Source organism: Physeter macrocephalus, chromosome 1 (assembly GCF_002837175.3).
Source record: "Physeter macrocephalus isolate SW-GA chromosome 1, ASM283717v5, whole genome shotgun sequence".
Taxonomy (NCBI): domain Eukaryota; kingdom Metazoa; phylum Chordata; class Mammalia; order Artiodactyla; family Physeteridae; genus Physeter; species Physeter macrocephalus.
Genome location: NC_041214.2, coordinates 88,830,646 through 88,851,731, shown reverse-complemented (window position 1 = coordinate 88,851,731; position 21,086 = coordinate 88,830,646). Strand labels below are relative to the sequence as shown.

The following is a 21,086-nucleotide window of genomic DNA, read 5'->3' as shown; positions in this document are numbered from 1 at the left end:
GTCTGTCATACAGAGTGAAGTAAGTCAGAAAGAGAAAAACAAATACTGTATGCTAACACATATATATGGAATTAAAAAAAAATGGTCATGAAGAACCCAGGGGCAGGATGGAAATAAAGACACAGACCTACTAGAGAATGGACTTGAGGATATGGGGAGGGGGAAGGTTAAGCTGGGACAAAGTGAGAGAGTGGCATGGACATATATACACTACCAAATGTAAAACCGATAGCTAGTGGGAAGCAGCCGCATAGCACAGGGAGATCAGCTCCGTGCTTTGTGTCCACCTAGAGGGGTGGGATAGGGAGGCTGGGAGGGAGATGCAAGAGGGAGGAGATAAGGGGATATATGCATATGCATAGCTGATTCACTTTGTTATAAAGCAGAAACTAACACACCATTGTAAACCAATTACACACCAATAAAGATGAAAAAAAAAAAGACTATACTTGAAAGGGAACTGGGTGGGGGGAGGTCACCGAATTCATGATCAGATTATATCAGTCTAGAAGCAGTATCTTATACTGAATGGAAGAAAGAGAGAGAAGGCAGTGAAACCATTTCAGATGCTATCCAACACTCAAACACAACGTGATAAGGGACTGGGAAAGGAACAAAGAAATTTGAACTATTCCAAAAGAATGAATGAATTAGTAGAACAAAGAGAAAGTTTAAAGAGAGGAGGAATCCATTATTATACCAAAGTTTGAGGTGTAGATGAGACAGACTCATGAGAAAATCTCATTAACAAGAATAAAAGGGGAGGGAGAGGGAAGGATTAGGAGTTTGGGATTAGAAGATACAAACTAGTATATATATAGGATGGATAAACAACAAGGTCCTACTGTATAGCACAGGGAACTATATTCAATATCCTATAATAAACCATAATGGAAAGAATATGAAAAAGAATTTATACATCTATAACTGAGTCACTTTGCTGTACAGAAGCAATTAACACAACGTTGTAAAACAACTATACTTCAATAAAATTTAAAAAAAAACAAGAATAAAAGGAGACAAGTATGGGATAGAATTCTATTCCTGGGTGCCTTCTATTTCTGACTGTTATAGTCATTGTTCCCATACTCATCACCCGTTCTACCATCTTTTATTTCTTTCTTTCCAATGGCTACTTATCCTCTACATTCTAACAAGCCTAGATCATCCCTTCCTCCTTCCTCCTTTTCTATCTTTGAACAAACTTCACTAGCTCTATCTCAGTTTTAGCAATGGTTGTATTTTTCACCCTGTCATTATCATGTTTCATGCAATAGTCTTTTCTTGGTTTCCATCCATTTAGCCCCTTTAGAAAGTTCTCGTCTTTCTAGAGTACCTTCATTCTCATTACTTCAACTACTACCTCTATGAAGGTCCTTTCACGTTTTCAGCTCCACTAGAGCAGCAGTTTAACACTACTAGCCATGTATGAGAAGGACATACGGAGCTTAAAAGAAAAACACAAAAAAACCCAGGCCCTACTTCTGCAGATTCTGGTTCAGTAGCAATGGAGTGCAGCCAGAGCATCAGTCTAATTTATAAAGCTCCACAGATGCAACCAATGTTGAGAACAACTAAAACTAGACACAGGAATTTTCATCTTTCCTTTGAATTGTTAGCCCAATCCCTTCATGAATTTCTTTCACACACACATCAAGCTGCCTAAATAATTTCTGTAGTCTGATCACTTACACAAAGATTTGAGGGATTTTCTGGGAAATATCATATCACAGAGTACATGCAATCATATTACTGGCTCCTTTCAAAGCAGCATACAACTATTTCTCTGTCTTTTCTACCTCTAAAAGAAATAGCATTCTCAAACTTTTTGGTCTCAGGACCTCTTTATACTCTTAAAAATTATTGAGGACCCCTAAGAGTTTTTGTTTCTGGTATTACTGATATATAGGGTTTATGTTTACTGCTATTTACCACACTACAAATGAAAACTAAGACATTTTAAAACTATTTATTATTTTATTAAAACAACAATAAACTCACAACATGTAGGGCAAATAACATTTTTAATGAAAAATAACTACTGTATTCCTAACCAAACAAAAATATCTAATAGGAAGAGTAGCACTGATTTGCATTTTTGCAAATCTCTTCAGTGTGTGGCTTAATAGGAGATAGCTAGATTCTCATTTCTGCTTCTGCTTCCAATCTGCTTTATTTATCACATGTCGTGTAGACTATGGAAAGTCCACTGTACATTCGTGAGAGAATAAGACTGAAAACAAAATGTCTTAGTATTATTATAGAAATAGTTTTGACCATGTGAACCCCTTGAGTCTTGGGGATTCCCCAGGATCTCTGGACAGCACTTTGAGAACTGCTGTCGTATAGTATTCCATCCCTGAAAGACATTTAGGTTGTTTGTATAAGTGTGTATTGAATGACTAAATTATATTTCAGGTACAGAATTAGGAAGACTTTAGTCACCTGTTTGTTCAGCCGTCAAAAATAAATTATTGAGGGACTCCTCTGGTGGTCCAGCAGTTAAAGCTCTACACTCCCAATGCAGGGGGCCCAGGTTCGACTCCTGGTCAGAGAAACTAGATCTCGCATGCCACAACTACAAGCCCGCATGCCACGACTAAAGATCCTGCACACGGCAAAGAAGATCCCACGTGCCGCAACTAAGAACCAGCGCAGCCAAATAAATAAATAAATAATTTAAAAATAAATAAATAAATAAATGGGAATTTGCTAAGGGCTCTCTGTGCTACTTATTCCCTTACCTCAAGCTAACATCCTCACTGACATTATAACGTGGAAATCTGAACTTTTCCAAACCAATTAGAGATTAAGAAAATCCCATACCGCTCTGAACATTCAGTGACAGCAGCAGCTATTCTATTTTAGGCCCTGACACATGTAAGTGGAGAACATACAAGCCCAATTTCAATCTTAGAAGATCCTAAGCTGCCGCTGGGTATCATTTAACTCAAGGCTCAGATTATAACCCCTGTAAAAGGAAAGCTTTTCTGATCCTTCATGAATCAGATCCTATTTCACCTTATCTATTAAATCACCACCAATTTTCTTAGGACAAAATCCCTATCTAAAATCCTGTAGTACAATCAGAATTTCTCTTATGATATTTCTCAACTCTATGCTTTCTACCTTATCTCTGTTACCAGAAATTCCTTGAAGTAAAAGAGTGCATCTTTACATATCCTGACAACCTGGTCAGTTCAGAGCATTTAACAGGTATTTAACAAACGATTAGCATAAATAAATATATTTCTGGCTTCTATGAACTCTAAAGTTATTTTAAAACAAATCATATGTAAAATATGGTTATGCTGAGTAACATTTATAAGAAACCTTTAAATATAAACCACTGGAATCAAATATTAATTTTCTATAGCTAAATACCTATTACAAGATTTACGTACTTGGGTTCAGCTATCCAAGAAATTACTAGGGAAGAATAAATTCTTCTGCAGGGTCTAATCTTAGTTACAGGCATATGTTGAGGATATGTTAGCATATTAAACATAGGATTAATTATGTTCAACCTATTGGAGATTATTTTCTATGTTTTTTAACATATAGGATAAAAATCAACTTAGGAATTAGTTTATCCAACATTTTTTCACATGTATAAAAAAGATCTAGAGTTTTAAAAATCTGAACAAATGTTTACTCTTTTTTTTTTTTTGTGGTACGCGGGCCTCTCACTGCTGTGGCCTCTCCCGTTGCGGAGCACAGGGTCCGAACGCGCAGGCTCAGCGGCCATGGCTCAAGGGCCTAGCCGCTCCACGGCATGTGGAATCTTCCCGGACCGGGGCACGAACCCGTGTCCCCTGCATCGGCAGGGGGACTCTCAACCACTGCGCCACCAGGGAAGCCCTAAACAAATGTTTATTCTAAAATGCTGATGTAACTGCTAAAAAAGTTAATGAGTCACATATAATTAATAGTATTCAGTTACTGCCTTAAGTCCGTTTTGGAACAAAATGTTATAAATAAGTAAGCTTCTAGATTACCAAAAATAACTTTATATGTAGAGTTCCAAGATCATTAGACCATATCTAAAGCATTCAATTCTGTGTTAACTCTGGAGGATTTAACAAATCCTAAAGGTCCTGGATGATAAGATAAATAATCTAGAGGTCATTTTCTATGCGGAATAGTAGTCTCCAAATATTTATAAAAGGTTTTCATACAGAAACCTGTTTCCTATAACTCTATAGAATTAACAGGAAGGCATGATTTAATTCAAATTAAGAGAATTTTCTAGTAAACAGTGCTGTCTCCAATAATGGAATAAGTTATGTTGTGAGGTGGTATGCTCTTTCACTGAATATATTTAAGCTGGAGTTACATAGTCATCCATCAGACAAACCTCTAACTGTGAAGGAGATTAAGACTTCATGATATATACGATCCTTTATAAATCTATAGTCCTAAATATAATAAAGACTTTATATACTGAGGTTACTTTAAAATGACTTAATGTTTTTAAGAAATAGTGTTATCACCTATTTAAGGAAACCTGAATTTTTACCAGATTGTAAGATTAAACAAAACCCTGAGAGAAGGAAAAATACAAATCACAAAGGGTACTGCTATACTTCCTCCATGCTTTAAGTATGTATCAAAGGTAGTATACTATGAAGCCACAAATAACGGCTCTTTATTAAAACTTACTTGCAAAACTTACCAGAATTCTGTTGAATTCCCCATCTTACTCTCATCCTGAATTGCCGGGCACCACTTTGCTGGAGTCTTCTATTTAGTCTTGGGAAATTCTGTTTCTTTCCTTCCTTTCGATTCAATTTGATGATATCATCTGTGATAGACAAAATGTGACGATTACCTTCATTTTAACTTAATGACTCAATCACTCAGTCTCATTTCCTAGTTGATAGATTTCCTACATCCTTAACTTCTTTTCTACTTTGAAAGCACTTTGATAAGAGGATAATAATGATATGAACATAAAAGCTCAAATCAGCCAATATATTTGGAGCAATGAACAATGGTTTTGTAGGAAAAGTTCAAGTCAATAGCCCAAAGCAGAGCTACCAACTAACGAAGATTTCTGTTATTCATAGTATTTCTTTCCCTAATAAATATAAGCAAAAACCTGTTTACAAAAATTACTCATAGTTACTTTCCATAATCACAGAAGTCTCCAGTTTTTAAAGATGACCACCTTTCAATAAAACCATTGGCAGTCAAAAAATAAATCATTCAGGGCTTCCCTGGTGGTGCAGTGGTTGCGCGTCCGCCTGCCGATGCAGGGGAACCGGGTTCGCGCCCCGGTCTGGGAGGATCCCACATGCCGCGGAGCGGCTGGGCCCGTGAGCCATGGCCGCTGGGCCTGCGCGTCCGGAGCCTGTGCTCCGCAACGGGAGAGGCCACAACAGAGGGAGGCCCGCATACCACAAAAAAAAAAAAAAAAATCATTCAAAGACTAAATTTCTAAGTTCACCTCAATTCAGCAAGAATTTATTGAGTATATACTATGTGCAATGAATATATGTGGTAGGCTGTGCTGTAACAGAAACAAACAAAAGTAAAATATGATCCCTATTCTCAGTAAGCTTAAAATTAATGATGGAAACAGACATGTAAATAGTAAAGAAAAAATTAAACAAGTACCATAATAAAGGTATAGTACAAAAAGAAAATACTATTGGTTCTTTGCTCATTTAGCAAAGCAATTCAGGGTTACCTTATTTTTCTTTCTACACTGTTCTCTCTCTCTCTCTTTCTCTTTTGGTCGCGCTGCGCGGCACGCAGGATTGTAGGATCTTAGTTCTCCGATGACCAGGGATCGAACCCATGCCCTCTGAGGTGGAAGCGTGGAGTCCTAACCACTGGACCACCAGGGAATTCCCTCTACACTGTTCTCTCTAAGTCTCATTATTTCCCAAAACACTTCCAGACCGTCCCAAGGTAATTCACAAACATCACATTGCTCTAATACCACAACAGAACAATGTGAAGATCAGAAAACTAAATGTACTCCAGATCCCTATTTACATCTGTTTAAAGGAGATTACTAGAAGACAAAAAATACTCATTTAAGAATATCCAAATACTTTCTCCAAAGTTCCAACTCCAATATTAATTTTGCTGATTGAAAATACAGTAAACAAACCAAATAAATTGAACGTCAACAACTTCTTAATAAAATTAACAAAACTAACCTCAGTTGTTTTTTTTCCAAACTACTCTAAATACAAATAATCTAACAACTATATCAATATAACTAGTCTTTTCTGAAGTCAAAGAAGGAAATATAGATTACAGGGATCCTTTCTTATATATTACTACTCTACCTCACTAATCTCTAATCTTTTTAAAAATCTATTTATTTATGTATGTATGTATGTATGTATGTATGTCTGCAGTGGGTCTTCGTGGCTGCTTGCGGGCTTTCTCTAGTTGCTGCAAGTGGGGGCTACTCTTCGTTGCGGTGCACCAATCTCTAATCTTTAAGACTCTAAACTACATTTAGATATTCACAGAAAATAATTCAAATCCCTGCAAAGTAGTTTGTTATCTTGAGATCCATCCTTCAGCTACAAAAAAGTTCATCAAAGTTAGACACTCAAAACAGTTTTTTACAAAATACAAAGATTTCACAAATATCAGAGCCATGAACATGTTAAATTCTCAGTAAGCAGGAAGGGAATAGTTAGACACCACTTTCGAAACACTACTTTCCTCTAACAGGGTGCTACTTATTCTTCACCAGAAGTCTGAGATCTCAGAGCCATTAGAGTACCCCCCCAAAATGAACTTGGTCTGGGGAACCACAAAAAAGACAGAATGTAATTTTGACTAACCAGGCTGATTTAAAAACAGAGCGTTATAGAGCATAAACATAACTAAAAATTAAAAGTAGCAAAGCATATCAAACATAAAATTATGTTTTCTATTTAAACATTTTATTATCTAAATCCTCAAGTTAAACGGAGCTACCATGAGAGAGAGGATTCTTCCAATCTAAAAGAAGATAATGGCTTTCTCCTAATCAAGGAGTAGACAGGGTAGGTATTAGAAATAAAAAAAAAAATCCACTATGAGCTACTTTTATAAAAAACTAAGGGTATACACGTGATAACAATAACAGTAATAGTAGTAACTGAGTACTAATAGGATTGTTCTGAAAACATGTATTCATTCAATTCTCACAATAATTCTGTGAAATAACTATTATAATACCCATTTTCAAACTAAGATACTGAAGGACTTCCCTCGTGGTCCAGCGGTTAAGACTCTGTGTTCCCAATGCAGGGAACCCAGGCTCCATCCTTGGTCAGGGAACTAGATCCCTCACACCACAACTAAGAGCCCACATGCTGCAACTAAAGATCTGGCACACAGCAACGAAGATCCCACGTGCCGCAACTAAGACCTGGCACAGCCAAAGAAAGAAATATTTTTTTTTAAAAATTAAGAAATTGAGCCACAATGAGGCCAGCTATTGGTAACCTTGGTAGATAATTCCATATGAATATTCACATAAACCTGATAGAGCCACAATTAAAAACAAAACAAAAAATTAGATTCTAAAACCTATGCACACTGGATAAAATGGGATATTCACAAAGCATAATAATTGCCTAAAATACCTATCTTTTCATCACATCTCTGTAAAAATCTCACTACAACAAAACAAGGTACCTAAAAAAAAAAAAGGGCACCTGACAGAATGCTGTATGTTCTTAAGGGAGAAGAGAGACCAATCTCTCTTTTATCTATCCGCTGCACTTCATTTCTATCTTCAAAGAGAATTATCCCTCAGTTTTCTTCATTTGAACATCCTAATCACTGAACAAAATACATACAAAAAACTTAGAAACTTAAGAAATGTAATGCTTATGACACTACATGGTTAACGCTTCCTACATCTAGAGCTTGGTGCTCTAGAACCAGACTGAAATCCTGACTCCATCACTTACCTGCTGTATGACTGTGGGCAAGTTATTTAATTTCTCTATGCCTCAGGTTTTGTAAAATGGGAATAACAACAACGGCGTATACAGTATGTGTGTGTGTATATGTAAATATGGTGCTTACTGTGTACCAGGTACTGTTCTGAGCAGTTTACATATGCCTATTGACTTATTTAATACTTACAGCAACCCTCTGAGGTAGTGTCTCACCTTTTTACAGATGAGGCACTGAGAAGCAATTTGCCCAAGAACAAATGGCTAATAAGTGGCAGAAGCAGGATTTGAACTCAGACAGTCTGGGATTCGGGATTTCATGCATGCTCTTTATCATTAGGAATAAGTACCTCACAGGGTTATTATCGGGATAATTTAACACATATAAAATGCTTAGTCCAGTGCTTGGCAAGTAGTAAGCACTCAATAAATATTCGTTATTATATTTTTTCTTGGCTTTAATTCAAAAGATTTCTCATTTCTTTAGAGATCACTACTGACTAGCAGTAAGGCAAGACTTGAGGCCAAACCTATGATTTCTGATGATTTGTTTAACTCACATCTTGGGTTCTAACTTAAGACAAACACAACCAAGAGTTCTTGACTTTTGACTACGAACTTTGCAGAAAAACCACAACAAAAAAGAAAAATATCGTCCTCAGAAAAGTTACACCTCTGTATCCCCTAGTCGGGTACTTTTCAAACATCTGAAAAATTGTAGGCCTCAGGCAGAGCTAACCACATTTAATACCAAAACCTGAATCCCGACAAAAACGGAATTACTTTTAAACCAACCAAGCCAAACAGAGACTAGTCCCTCAGTGGTGTTAGGTCTGAATTTTTAATTGAATCGCCAATCTCCCTGCTTTTTACCTAATCGTCACCAAACCACCCCACTCTTTTAGATGCTGTGCTTTACTTGGCTTCCCATCAACCCACGTAAACCCTCCTTCGGTTTTCGCTTCGTTTTTTTTCTAATTTGCTAGCTTGAAGGACTCGATGAGGAGACTGCGCTTTTCTAGGCACCGCCTAATACACCACCATCCCACGAAGTCCTTCCTAACTATCTTTTCTTTCTGTCAAGCGCCCCGGCCCCGCGGTGGCCCGGCCGTCTGGGGCCCGTCAGAAACGGCCAACTCTCGGGGCGTCTTGACGCTTCCGTGCGGCGCCAGGCGCAGGCCCGGGCGCATAAAATGCCCAACCAGCCCTTCTCGGGAACCACGGATTTAGCCGAACCCGCCGGACTCTCGAAGAGCTTCCTCAGAAAGGACGGCTCCGTCCGACCCTTGCCCTCGCCCCCCCGATAACGCCCACCGCGCACAAGCCTGAAGTGAAACCCGCGGAGTTTTCCTCACAAAGAGCCGGGGTCACCCACGAGTAGTGGCTCCCCTTTGGGGGGGGGGCGGAAACAGGGTCCGCACTCCTCTGCCTTCCCAACCTCCCGGCCCGTAGCGCCCCCCATCCCCTCACAGCCCCGCCAAGGGGACGCCCGAGGCCCTCGGGCTCGATCCTGACTCCAGAAGGCGCTCCCTCGTCCCCACCGTTCCCCGCTTGGTTCCGCCCACCCGTAAGAAAACTCCATCGACAACTGCGGCCAACAGCCCCTTCCCCCACAAACCGCGGTACTAGGTTCCACCCACACCTCCTCCCACTCCAACTCGGTGCGACTCGGCTCCTCACCCAAAGACATATCAATTTTGTCCAGGTTTTCATTGCTCCGGGCTTTCGGCGGCGGCGGCGGGGTCGCGGTGGCTCCCATTAACCGGGTACCAAACCGGTTCATAGCTGGAGACGCCGCGCTGGAACAGTCAGCGAAGAAGGCCAGGGGCTGAGGCCTGCCACCTCCCACTCACGCACGCAGACTAGCCGCACCGACGGAGCGCGCACGCGTGCTGGCTGCGTCCTCTCCCACCCGCGGCGAAGGGCTGGGGGAGGAACCAAGAGAGGAGCGGCCGGCGAGAGTGGCCCCAGGCACCGGACTCGCCCCTAGCGCCTCTTGCCGGACCGGAGGAAACATTGCACCCGCTGCTCTGGCCGCTCTAGAGGGCCTATGTTTTAGCAGTTAGCCTTTCCGCCCAAATTATGCTGGACCCTGAACACCTCAGAATCACATGCCTTAAATGAGATCATGTTCCTCCGTGCCCTTCGAGTCCCTCCTGCTACAGAAAGGCTCCCTAAGCTTTGGTACACACGAACATTTCACACCCCACTACAGAGCAACCCCAGAGGCTGCGAGCGTGGACTGCAGAATTGCGCCCCAGCTCCCCTCTCCACGGCCAGCACGCGGAGCGACACGTCCGGTCGCAAAGCAGAGGCTGCACTGATACTTCTTGCGTCAGCATACTAATAAAAGTAAATGCTAAAGTTTCCCGTATCTGTACCACTTCTCAGCTGGCGCTCTCAAAACATTTTGCACGGTACCTTATTAAGACATCACCTTCCCTCGGGAGAGCGGTAAGTACCTCTGCTTATTTGACTGCATTTTTCTCTAATTCACTTGCGTTGGGAATTGATAGGGGGATTCATTTTCTTTCTAATCATCCCTATGGGAAAACTTATTAATATTTGATGAATTCCTGCATAGTAACTTTTTCTCCTGTTAACAAAACCTGATATTCTCTCTTTCTTACCTCCTTCTGCTCCAGATAACTGCGCTTGTGTGGAATCATTTAGGTTATATCATCCGCATAGCAGCTTAAACTAAGACATTTGCATCTAAGAAAAAAATTAGGGGCAGGTATTCTGTTCATTTAGAAATCTCTGCCACCTTCCCCCTCTGCACTTCCTAAAATTTCTCTTTGCATAGAAACGAACCAGTGACCTAAAGTATCTCAAACCCACAATAGCCTATACTTTATTTTTTTCCCCAAGACAAAAATACAACCATATGAGACGAGTGAATCAGCTGAAGAGGCACCTATGAAGGGATGCAAGAAACTTAAATGGTGGAGGAAGGTTTGGACTCAAAAAGACCCATGAACAATATTCAGCATGTCAAGGCGAGTACCGTGTATGCTCTTAGCACAATGTGCTTGATTTTATTACTATTCCACTCTGCAGCTGCCACCCCTTTCCCAACTGCTAAGAACTAGGGAACTGGATTGTAGAGAAGTACAAGAGAGACCTAGGTTTTATTGAGTGAGTGGTTTCACTCACTTCAGTCTTTCACCTTGTGAACTTGGGAGAGTGTCTGGGCCTCATAATCATCTTCAAAACAAGAAGTAGTTATACTAAATATATGTTATACTTAATTATTTCTAAGATTCCTTACAGTTCTAAAATCTTCTAAGCACAAGACATTTTTCTACATACTATCCTTCTCTCACTAGAACTAACTTCTGCAATCTCTACTTATTTGTAGGAGCAAACTACAGGGAGGAACATTGGATTAAGTTCTTAATTTTATGGAAGAAAATTAATGCATTTAGAGTTTGGATACATTTTGTACTTCAGGCAGTATAGGACAGATAATAAAAATCCCAAATGTGCAAAATCCTTCCCACACCAATTTATAAAGATTCCCTTTTATCCTGGTCTTCTCCCCAAAACTGAAGCCCCATACCAAATCTCCTTAGCTCTAGAGGGAACATGCTCCAAGATTTCATGAAGCAATCCTAGCTGTTGTATTTCAGACTTTCAGATTTTCCAAGGGCTGAGGGTCTCAGAGTCTCCGAGCACCCTGGTTCCAAAGGGAAAAACAAGAAAACAAGAGGCATTGGAGTTAAGGATAGGTCAGCCACACACAAAACAATACAAAGCAAAAGAGCAACCTGAGACACACAGCAACAGGGAAGAGGGAGAAAAGCCAAGAAATCAGAACTGGGGCTTGTCCAAGAAGTTGACCAGTCAGCTACAGGGCTGGAGTTAAAAGGTCAACCCTGCAATTTTCTGGGGCACGAGAGGCAGCTATTCATTTAATCCTATATTCATTGAGCACCAGGCATTGTAATAGGCCCTGGGGATAAAATGGTGAGCAAGATGGATGGCGTCCCTATCTTCACATCGACTGCAAAGCAAAAAACGTTTTCTGAGCATGTACTGTGAATAAGGTACTGTGTTGGACACTGAGTGGACAGCCTTTATCTTCAATTCAGCAGCTTCATCTAAGTCAAAATAAACATAGAATTCAAGCAGCTCCCCTTTCTGGAGGCTTGATTTCATACAGTGTAGATCAGACAACATCTAGGATTGCCAGATAAAATACAGGACCAGTTAAATATGAATTTCAGATAAACAGTGAACAATTGTTTAGCATAAGTTTTGTCTCAGGTTTCAGATAAACAGGAATTTTTTTTTTGCCACAGAATATCGCATGTAATATTTAGGATGTATTTATACTAAACAATTATTCGTTGTTTATCTGAAAGTAAAATTTAACTGGGAGTCTTATATTTTTATTTGCTAAATCTGGCAACCTTAACAACATCATACTTTTCTATTAACATGTTCCAGCTCTCTTTTCACAGTGTGCATAGAGATCTATATTCTCTTCAAAGGTAAGCACAACTCATATATTTAACCCTTAACTTTATTAGTTTGATATATCTTTTAAGTCCCCCCTTTTTACAGCTTTATTGAGATATAATTGACAGACAATAAAAGGCACATACTTAAAGTGTGCAGTTTATACAGGTGTGAAATATATACCTGTGAAAATACCACCATAATCAGGATAATAAATATTATCATCCCCAAAAGTTTTCCTGTGCTCCTGTGTAATTCCTCCCCCCAATGTCCACCTAAGTAAGCAACCACTGATGTTTTCTGTCACTATAGATTAATTTGCATTTTTTAGAATTTTATATAAATGGAATCATACAGTATATACTCTTTTTTGTATCTGGATAGTTTAACTCAGCATAGTTGTTTCAAATCTGTATGCCTTTTATTATTTTTCTTGCCTTATTACACTGACTGGGGACTCCAGTACCATGTTAAACAGGAATGGTTAAAGTGGACATCTTTGACTAGTTCCCAACCCCAGGGGGAAAGCATTCAGTCTTTCACCATTAAGTATGATGTTAGATTTTTTTGTTGATGCTCTTTATCAGGTTGAGGAAGTTCCCTTCTACTGGTTTGCTGAGAGTTTTAGTTATGAGCGAATGTTGAATTTTATCTAATGCTCTTTCTGCATCTGAGATGACAAATGGTTTTTCTTTTTAAATTTATTAATATGGTAAATTATATTGGCTGGTTTTCAAATGTTGAACCACCCTTGCATTTCTACGATAAACCTACTTGGTCATGGTATATTATCCTTTTTATATATTATTGGATTTGGTTTGCTAATATTTTGTCAAGGATATTGTTTCTTTTTTCATGAGTGATATTGATGTGTAATTTCCTTTTCTTGTAATGTCTGTGCCTGATTTTGGTATCAGCTCTTGCTTTTCAGAAGAGTATTTTTAGAATTCGTATGTTGATGTAATTTGTATTACACTGGAATAATAAGGGAGCTAGGTATAATTTGTATTATATATGGTTATAGTATGTATTAGGTATGACTATTATTATTATACCTAACTCCCTTAAGCTACTTGTATGTACAGTACAGTTTTTCTTCTCTTTTCTGCTCAAGTCTTCTCATTACCCCCTTTGCCACTGTTTTCTGCTGTGGTAGCTTTTCTTGCCACCTTGCTACAGCTTCCGATTTCTCTTTTATGTTGCCCTTTTCTTTTGTTTTAAGTGTTTATAGCTGCTCTAGTCTTCTGCCTTTTAATCTCAGGATTCATTCATTCATGTATTCAAACAGAGTTTGAGTCCCTACTCTGGGCAAGACACTGTGCTACACAGTACAGTGTTACAGCCGAGGACATGACACGCAGGATAGCAGGCATAGCTGGAGGCATAACTAGTCTCCAGGTCCCTGGCCCTCAGTTTTCTCTGACTAGCAGGTAACCTGCTTGGATAGACAGGGGAACTTGAAGGGGAGTGCTTCCTGGGCTCAGAGGTTGGACCTCTAGCCCACTCCGTATTAAGCCTTGTCTTCTCTGGGCAGGGCAGGGGTCCTGTCAACCAAAGGTTCTAGGTCAATTCACTGAATGACTAATTGTGGAATTTTCTAAAGCTACACAAATTTACATAAATCACACAATTCCCCCTAGTTATGTAAAGATTGTTTCTTTTAAAAAAATGTATCTTCGGACTTCGCTGGTGGAATAGTGGTTAAGAATCCACCTGCCAGGGCTTCCCTGGTGGCGCAGTGGTTGAGGGTCCGCCTGCCGATGCAGGGGATACGGGTTCGTGCCCTGGTCCGGTAAAAAAAAAAAAAAAAAGGATCCACCTGCCAATGCAGGGGACACGGGTTCGAGCCCTGGTCTGGCAAGATCCCACATGCCACAGAGCAACTAAGCCCGTGTGCCACAACTACTGAGCCTGCGCTCTAGAACCCGTGAGCCACAACTACTGAGCCCACGTGCCACAGCTACTGCAGCCCACGCACCTGGAGCCTGTGCTCTGCAACAAGAGAAACCACCACAAAGAGAAGCCCGTGCACCGCAATGAAAAGTAGACCCTGCTCGCCGCAACTAGAGAAAGCCTGCATGCAGCAATGAAGACCCGTCGCAACCAAAAATAAATAAATAAAATAAATTACACAAAATATATATATATATATCTTCAATTTCCTCAACTTGCAATAGATAGATTGGTAGTCTAGGAAGGCTGTGAAGAGCCAGGATTCTAGGCTCCTCATGCTGTTGGGCAATCTGAGAGTAAGTTGCATACATCATGACTCTATAGAATATATCTCTAAGTATATTCTTTTATATAACCAAGGTAAAATGATCAAATTCAGGAATTTAACATTGATGCAATTCTATTCTCTGACGTATAGTCCATATTCAAATTTTGCCAACTATCCTAATAAATAATTATCCTTTGTAACAATTTCTTTTTCCAATCTAGGATCCAGTCCAGTTTCATATGTTGCATTTCTTTGTCCTGCCTTTTTTGTCTCCTTTCATCCTAAAAAGTTTGTCAGCCTTTCTTAGTCTTTTATGATATTTACATTTTTGAAGATTGAAGGCAGTTGGTGCATAGCTTGTCCTTCAATTTGGTTTTGTCTTATTGTCAGCCTATGATTAGATTTGAGTTATTCACTTTTGTCAAGGATACTACATAAGTGATGTTGGCTCATTCTCAGTACTTAACATCAGAAGGCACATGATGTCATTTTGTCTTACTGGTATCTTTAGTCACTTGGTTAAGGTGATGTCTGCCAGATTTCTTCATTGTAAAGATACTTTTCCCCCCATATATAATGAATAAGTAATTTTTGGGGAGATGGTTTGAGTCTGTGTAAATATTCTGTTTCGGAACAAATTTCACTGACGGCTTTAGCGTCTATTGATGATTCTTGCCTGAATCAATTATTATGATGGTGGCTACAAAACAGTGATTTTCTAACACTATCATTCCTCTACATTCATAAGCTGACATTCTACTGTGAAAAGAGCTTTACCTCCCCGCCCCCTTTCTTCCTTCCTTTTTCTATTTATTTATTTATTTGCATACTTATTTATATATACATATACGTTTCTGTAGAAATTCACAGACTCATTTCATGTTCAAAAATTCTCTTCTGAAAAGCAAAGGGGTGCAGAGTGTAAGGGTCATGCTTACCTTTGAAAAGAATGTAGATATGTAGACATATCATGAATTAACTCATCTTGATGCTCAAATTACTTTTGACTTGGCAAGTGGGTGACATCACTTAGCTTTAAAATTTTTAATATTTAAAAAAATGCTGCTAAGAATAATTTTAGTGAATATAATAAAAAGAAAATATTCATGACTATAATTGATATTTGTTGAATATATTAAAGAAGACTATTTCTTAAAACCAAACTTTTGGCAAATAAGTAAGTGTCATGAGCTTTAAAAATCTGTTATTTGAATAAATGATTATTGAGTGAAATTTGCTTTCTGCCAGTGGTACTCTAGGACCAACTACCATTTGTATAAAAATTGCATCCTGGTAAATCTTGAAAACAAACAGATTAATCAAGATCAATAAAGTTCTTTAGATTTTTTGACTTTTAAAATATTAATTCAGCAAGCGATTGCTAAGTAAGGCCATTATGTTTTTGTGACACTATTGAACCCTGATGCTAGATATTCTTGCATTTTTGATCTTTTGCATTTGGATCCCAGATGCACAAAATTGGGTTAATCACAATCCTTGGTTCATGATATACTCTCATCATTTTCCAAGCATGACCCATTTTCATTTGTTATTTTAAATAACTGATTATAATTAGTTATGGTTTCATAACTAATTTTTTATAACTTTTAATATTTATTTATTTTGGCTGCTCCGGGTCTTAGTTGCGGCATGCATGAGGGATCTAGTTCCCCGACCAGGGATTGAACCCAGGCCCCCTGCATTGGTAGCGTGGAGTCTTACCCATTGGACCACCAGGGAAGTCCCCTAGTTATTTTTAAAATTGTGCACCTACAAACCCATCACTCAAAACAAAAGCTAGAACAGACAATAACCCTATGACCTGGCAATTCCACTTCTAGGTATGTACCCAGGAGAAACCCTTGCTTATGTACAAGAGGTGACATGTAAAAGAATATTCATAGCAGCGCTGTTCACAATAGCAAAAACCTGGAAACAACCCAAATGCTCATCAGTGGAAAGCAACATGAATAAACTGGTGTATTCACACAATGAACTATTATATAGCAGTCAAAATCAATGAATTATAGTGATACACAATATAAATAAATCTTGGGACTTCCCTGGTGGCGCAGTGGTTAAAAATCAGCCTGCCAATGCAGGGGACACGGTCTGGGAAGATCCCACATGCCACGGAGCAAATAAGCCCGTGTGCCACAACTACTGAGCCTGCACTCTACAGCCCGCGCACCGCAACTGTTGAGCCTGCATGCTGCAACTACTGAAGCCTGCGCACCTAGAGCCTGTGCTCCGCAAAAAGAGAAGCCACCGCAATGAGAAGCCTGTGCACTGCAATGAAGAGTAGCCCCCGCTCGCCACAACTAGAGAAAGCCCGTGCGCAGCAATGAAGACCCAACGCAGCCAAAAATAAAAAAATAAAAATAAGTCTTCTTGTAATATTAAGCAAAAAAAAAGGCCTCAAAGAATAAATACAGCTTAATAGCGTTTTTTATAAAGTTAGAACACAAAAATTTTTTAAATAATTTTTAGGAATATGGATAGATGCAAAGAAACTATATTAAAAGAGAAGCAGTGGAATTATAAACAAGGGATTTAGGATATGGCTACCTGGGGTGAGGGAAAGCAAAGGGATGCGATGGGGGAGTGGGCACACGGCTAGTGTAGGTTATTGTCATGCTTATTAACTGACTGCTTTAAAGAAAATAAGTGTAGGGAATTCCCTAGTGGTCCAGTGGTTGGGACTCCTCGCTTTCACTGCTGAGGGCCCGGGGTTCAATCCCTGGTCAGGAAACTAAGATCCCCACAAGCCGCACAGCATGGCCAAAAATATAAAAATGAAAAAAAAAAAAGTGTAAACCCAGACTTGGACATATGAGGAAATTCCTGTTTTCTAGAACTTTTACTACAATTTTAATTCTAGAATTTCCTGATAAAGCTGACTGACTTTCATGTAAATATATGTTAAAATCATGTGGCATTAATTTGGGATTATACTGTATGCCAAAAAATGAAGTTCATACATTTGTAGAAACAGAAGGTACTGAAATGCCAATAACTAACACTGCCCCTTTCTTAAAAAGTATAACCCTTTGGTAGGAAAATATGAGAAACTTTGAATAATATTTTTTATATAAATGGAAATTGGAAATCATAATTTAATTAAAAGGCTCTTTCACTTTTAATTCACAAAAAAAGTTTTCTCAAGTTTGAAAATTTCTGAAAGTCATGTATTATTTTTAACAGAGTAACTAGTTTTTATGGAGTTAACCTAGATCTCTCCCTAACAGAGTAGTGCTGATTCTGTTGCCTTACCATGGCTCTAATCCCAACTTTCTTGTTCCCTCTAGCCACTGCCCAAGTTTAGGCCTGGACTTGCAAACCCAAAGTCCACATTTAGCCTACAGAATTTTTTTTTTTTTGGCCCGTGTAATATTTACATTAAAAAAATTGTTGCCAATATTTTAAAAATTGGAAATTGTACTTAAAATGCAGATTCCAGCTTTATTAAAAAATCAGAATATTTGGCAACATTCAACTATAGCTAAGATGAGACTTTCCTTTTTGGATGAGGCATGGGGGTTGCAGTTCAGAGAGTTTCTGCCATTCTCCTACAACTGGCTCACTTCACTCATTGGCATTACACTTGGCCTTTATAGGGACTTACAACCTCTTATATGCATTCTTTTGACCTTCCCTCCAACATAGTACATATCCCATTACCTCTCCACATTGTCAAAAGTAGCTTTCTAAGCAGGTTTGATCAAATCACTTCTTGATTTGCATATCCTTGATTTGCTCCTAATTATTCTTAGGATAAAATCCAAACTCACAATGGCGTCATGATCTGGTCTGCCTGTTTCTCACCTCTTCCAAGCTCTGATTACTACTCAGAACCAGCTGTTCCCAGACCCGCTTCCTCATGTCTGTGTTACTCTCTTTGCCTTCTCTTCCTTTCTTCTCCAGGCTAACTCATACTCATCCTAAAAGACTCTGCTCTGACATCAGTCCTCCAGGAAACCTTTCCCCAAAGCTTTTGCCTCCTCCCCTTCCTTTGTGATCCCAAAGCGACATGAGCTCTTCCGAGTTTGTGAGTTCTTCATTAAAATTTTTGAGGTCTCCAAACACCACCAACAGCTGTTAAATCCGGATAGGCTAAAGTGGGGTTAATCGTACTTGGATTAAGACCAGCGTTATTTTCGAGTCTAGACCTCTGACCGAGTATGGTTCCAAGGGTGAAGTGTGACAGTCGTGTGTAAAGGTCCACACCAGTACGAACTCCAGAGACAAGGGTTGGTGGGCGTTTCAGACCCCGGCTCCCTGCCGGGTGCACTACCGCAAGCTCGCCGCCAGGGTCTGAAATCGCTGCGAGCGCAGCCTCTGATTGGATAGGGCAGTGCATGCTGGTAGCGGCCGGGCCTTTCGAAGTGCTTGCTGGGAGTTGTAGTTCTTGGAGCCGGAAGCGGGGGTGGCAGGGCTAGAAACAGCAGTTGAGGCAGCAGTCACTGCCTTTGCTGTCACCCGGCTGTAGTGCATCACTCTCAGCCCACCGGCCGTGGGTGCCTCCTCGGTTCCCAGGGGACTCCGGGAGCCCTGAGGGGCGAAGCGACGGGGACACCTCTCTTAAGAGAAGAGGCGACGTCGCAGCCCCGGATGCGGGCAGAGGGCGCGGGAATGGAGCTTGGAGGCTGCGAGGAGGGCTTGCCGGAGGAGAGCAGGTGGGCTGGGAAGGGGCCGGGGAATCGCGGGCGGATGGATGCACTGAAGTCGCGGGAGGCTTGAGAGGGCTCGGAGAGCACGGGGAGATCTGCCGGGCGCGACAGACATGAGGGCAACTGTTGTGGGCAACTTGTTTGGGAAGAAATTCTGAAAGGAGTGACGCGCAGGGCGTGGATAGGGCGGACGAGGGAACGGGCTTAGTGAGGGTGAAGGAGGGGGGTAGGGTATGTTGAGGACGGGGGCTTGGGGGGTGGGCAGAAGTGGGTGAAGCTCAGATCCAAGGCTGCTGGAGAGGAGGTGGATATTGAGAGGTGCTGTAGTGAGATTTCATAGGCCAGAGTCTATAGATAGCAGTAGGGGACAAGGTGGGTGCCCCGACTGAAACTTGCGGTGACAGCAATTCGGGCCAATATTAAGAAGGTTGAAGTAAGAATTTCTGGGAGCAAAGGTTAGGCATTATGAATGGCCTAGAAAGAAGCTTAGGAAAGATGAGTGTGAGGAAGGAGTGAAGGAGGGCCTGCGGATGAAAGTGGGCGGTTGTAATGGCAGTGGAATGGGGATGGGGACTTGCTAGTGGGACTAGAAATTGCGTGCGTGCCCTTTGTCAAAGCTGGATCCCTGTCAGAGAGTAACAGGACCTCCCTGACGTTTCCTTTTCATCCTTAAACCCTTCACTCCTTCCCCACAATGCAGTTAAGCAATTTCCCATTTATTTATATGAAACTGTTGTTATCGAGTTCATACCTTCTAGAAATTAGAGAATTTAAGATTTTAAAAACTACTTTGACCGAATGGTGGCTTGGACTCTGGAGAGGTACTACCCCTATGTAGGGGTTGCTTCATTAATAACTCTGGTCTTAACCTCTTAAGAATCTGGAATGGACATCATAGAGCAGGAATGTGGGTTAAGCAAGTGTTTTTTTAAACATCTTTATTGAATTATAATTGCTTTACATTGTTGTGTTAGTTTCTGCTGTATAACAAAGTGAATCAGCTATACGTATACATATATCCCCATATCCCCTCCCTCTTGCGTCTCCCTCCCCCCCCTCTAGTGGGGTCTTAACCTCTTAAGAATCTGGAATGGACATCATAGAGCAGGAATGTGGGTTAAGCAAGTGTTTTTTTAAACATCTTTATTGAATTATAATTGCTTTACATTGTTGTGTTAGTTTCTGCTGTATAACAAAGTGAATCAGCTATACGTATACATATATCCCCATATCCCCTCCCTCTTGCGTCTCCCTCCCACCCCTCTAGTGGGTCGCAAAGCACGGAGCTGATCTCCCTGTTCTATGCTGATCTCCCTGTACTGTGCGGCTGCTTTCCACTAGCTATCTATTTTACATTTGGTAGTGTGTATATGTCCATGCCCCTCTCTCACTTCGTCCCAGCTTACCCTTCTCCTTCCCCTTCCCTGTGTCCTCAAGTCCACTCTCTACGTCTGCGTCTTTATTCCTGTCCTGCCCCTAGGTTTGTCAGAACCATTTTTTTTTTTTTTAGATTCCATATATATGTGTTACCATATGGTATTTGTTTTTTTCTTTCTGACTTACTTCATTCTGTATGATAGACTCTGGGTCCATCCACCTCACTACAAATAACTCAATTTCGTTTCTTTTTATGGCTGAGTAATATTCCATTGTATATATGTGCCACATCTTCTTTATCCATTCATCTGTCGATGGACACTTAGGTTGCTTCCATGTCCTGGCTATCGTAAATAGAGCTGCAATGAACATTTTGGTACATGACTCTTTTTGAATTATGGTTTTCTCAGGGTATATGCACAGTAGTGGGATTGC

The 21,086-nt window shown here is 40.3% G+C and overlaps 2 protein-coding genes across 4 annotated transcripts in view; one reads left to right on the top strand and one right to left on the bottom strand.

Moving 5' to 3' along the window:
- Positions 1-9,811, bottom strand: part of FYTTD1 (forty-two-three domain containing 1) — a 34,261-nt gene extending 24,450 nt beyond the window's left edge. The window contains exons 1-2 of the mRNA XM_024124296.3: positions 9,600-9,811; positions 4,676-4,804 (exon numbers count right to left, since the gene is read on the bottom strand). Coding sequence (XP_023980064.1) covers positions 4,676-4,804; positions 9,600-9,702 — 232 coding nt within the window. The 5' untranslated portion in view covers positions 9,703-9,811. The remainder of the gene's footprint in view (positions 1-4,675; positions 4,805-9,599) is intronic.
- A 458-nt stretch (positions 9,812-10,269) lies between these two features.
- RUBCN (rubicon autophagy regulator) overlaps positions 10,270-21,086 on the top strand; it is a 71,768-nt gene continuing 60,951 nt past the window's right edge. For 2 of the 3 annotated variants that reach the window (XM_007121263.4, XM_055084791.1), the window contains exon 1: positions 19,022-19,280. In XM_007121263.4, the coding sequence (XP_007121325.2) occupies positions 19,216-19,280 (65 nt within the window). In that variant the 5' untranslated portion in view covers positions 19,022-19,215. Of the gene's footprint in view, positions 10,374-19,021; positions 19,281-21,086 lie in introns of those variants that run through there. The other variant, XM_055084788.1, reaches the window with a different exon arrangement.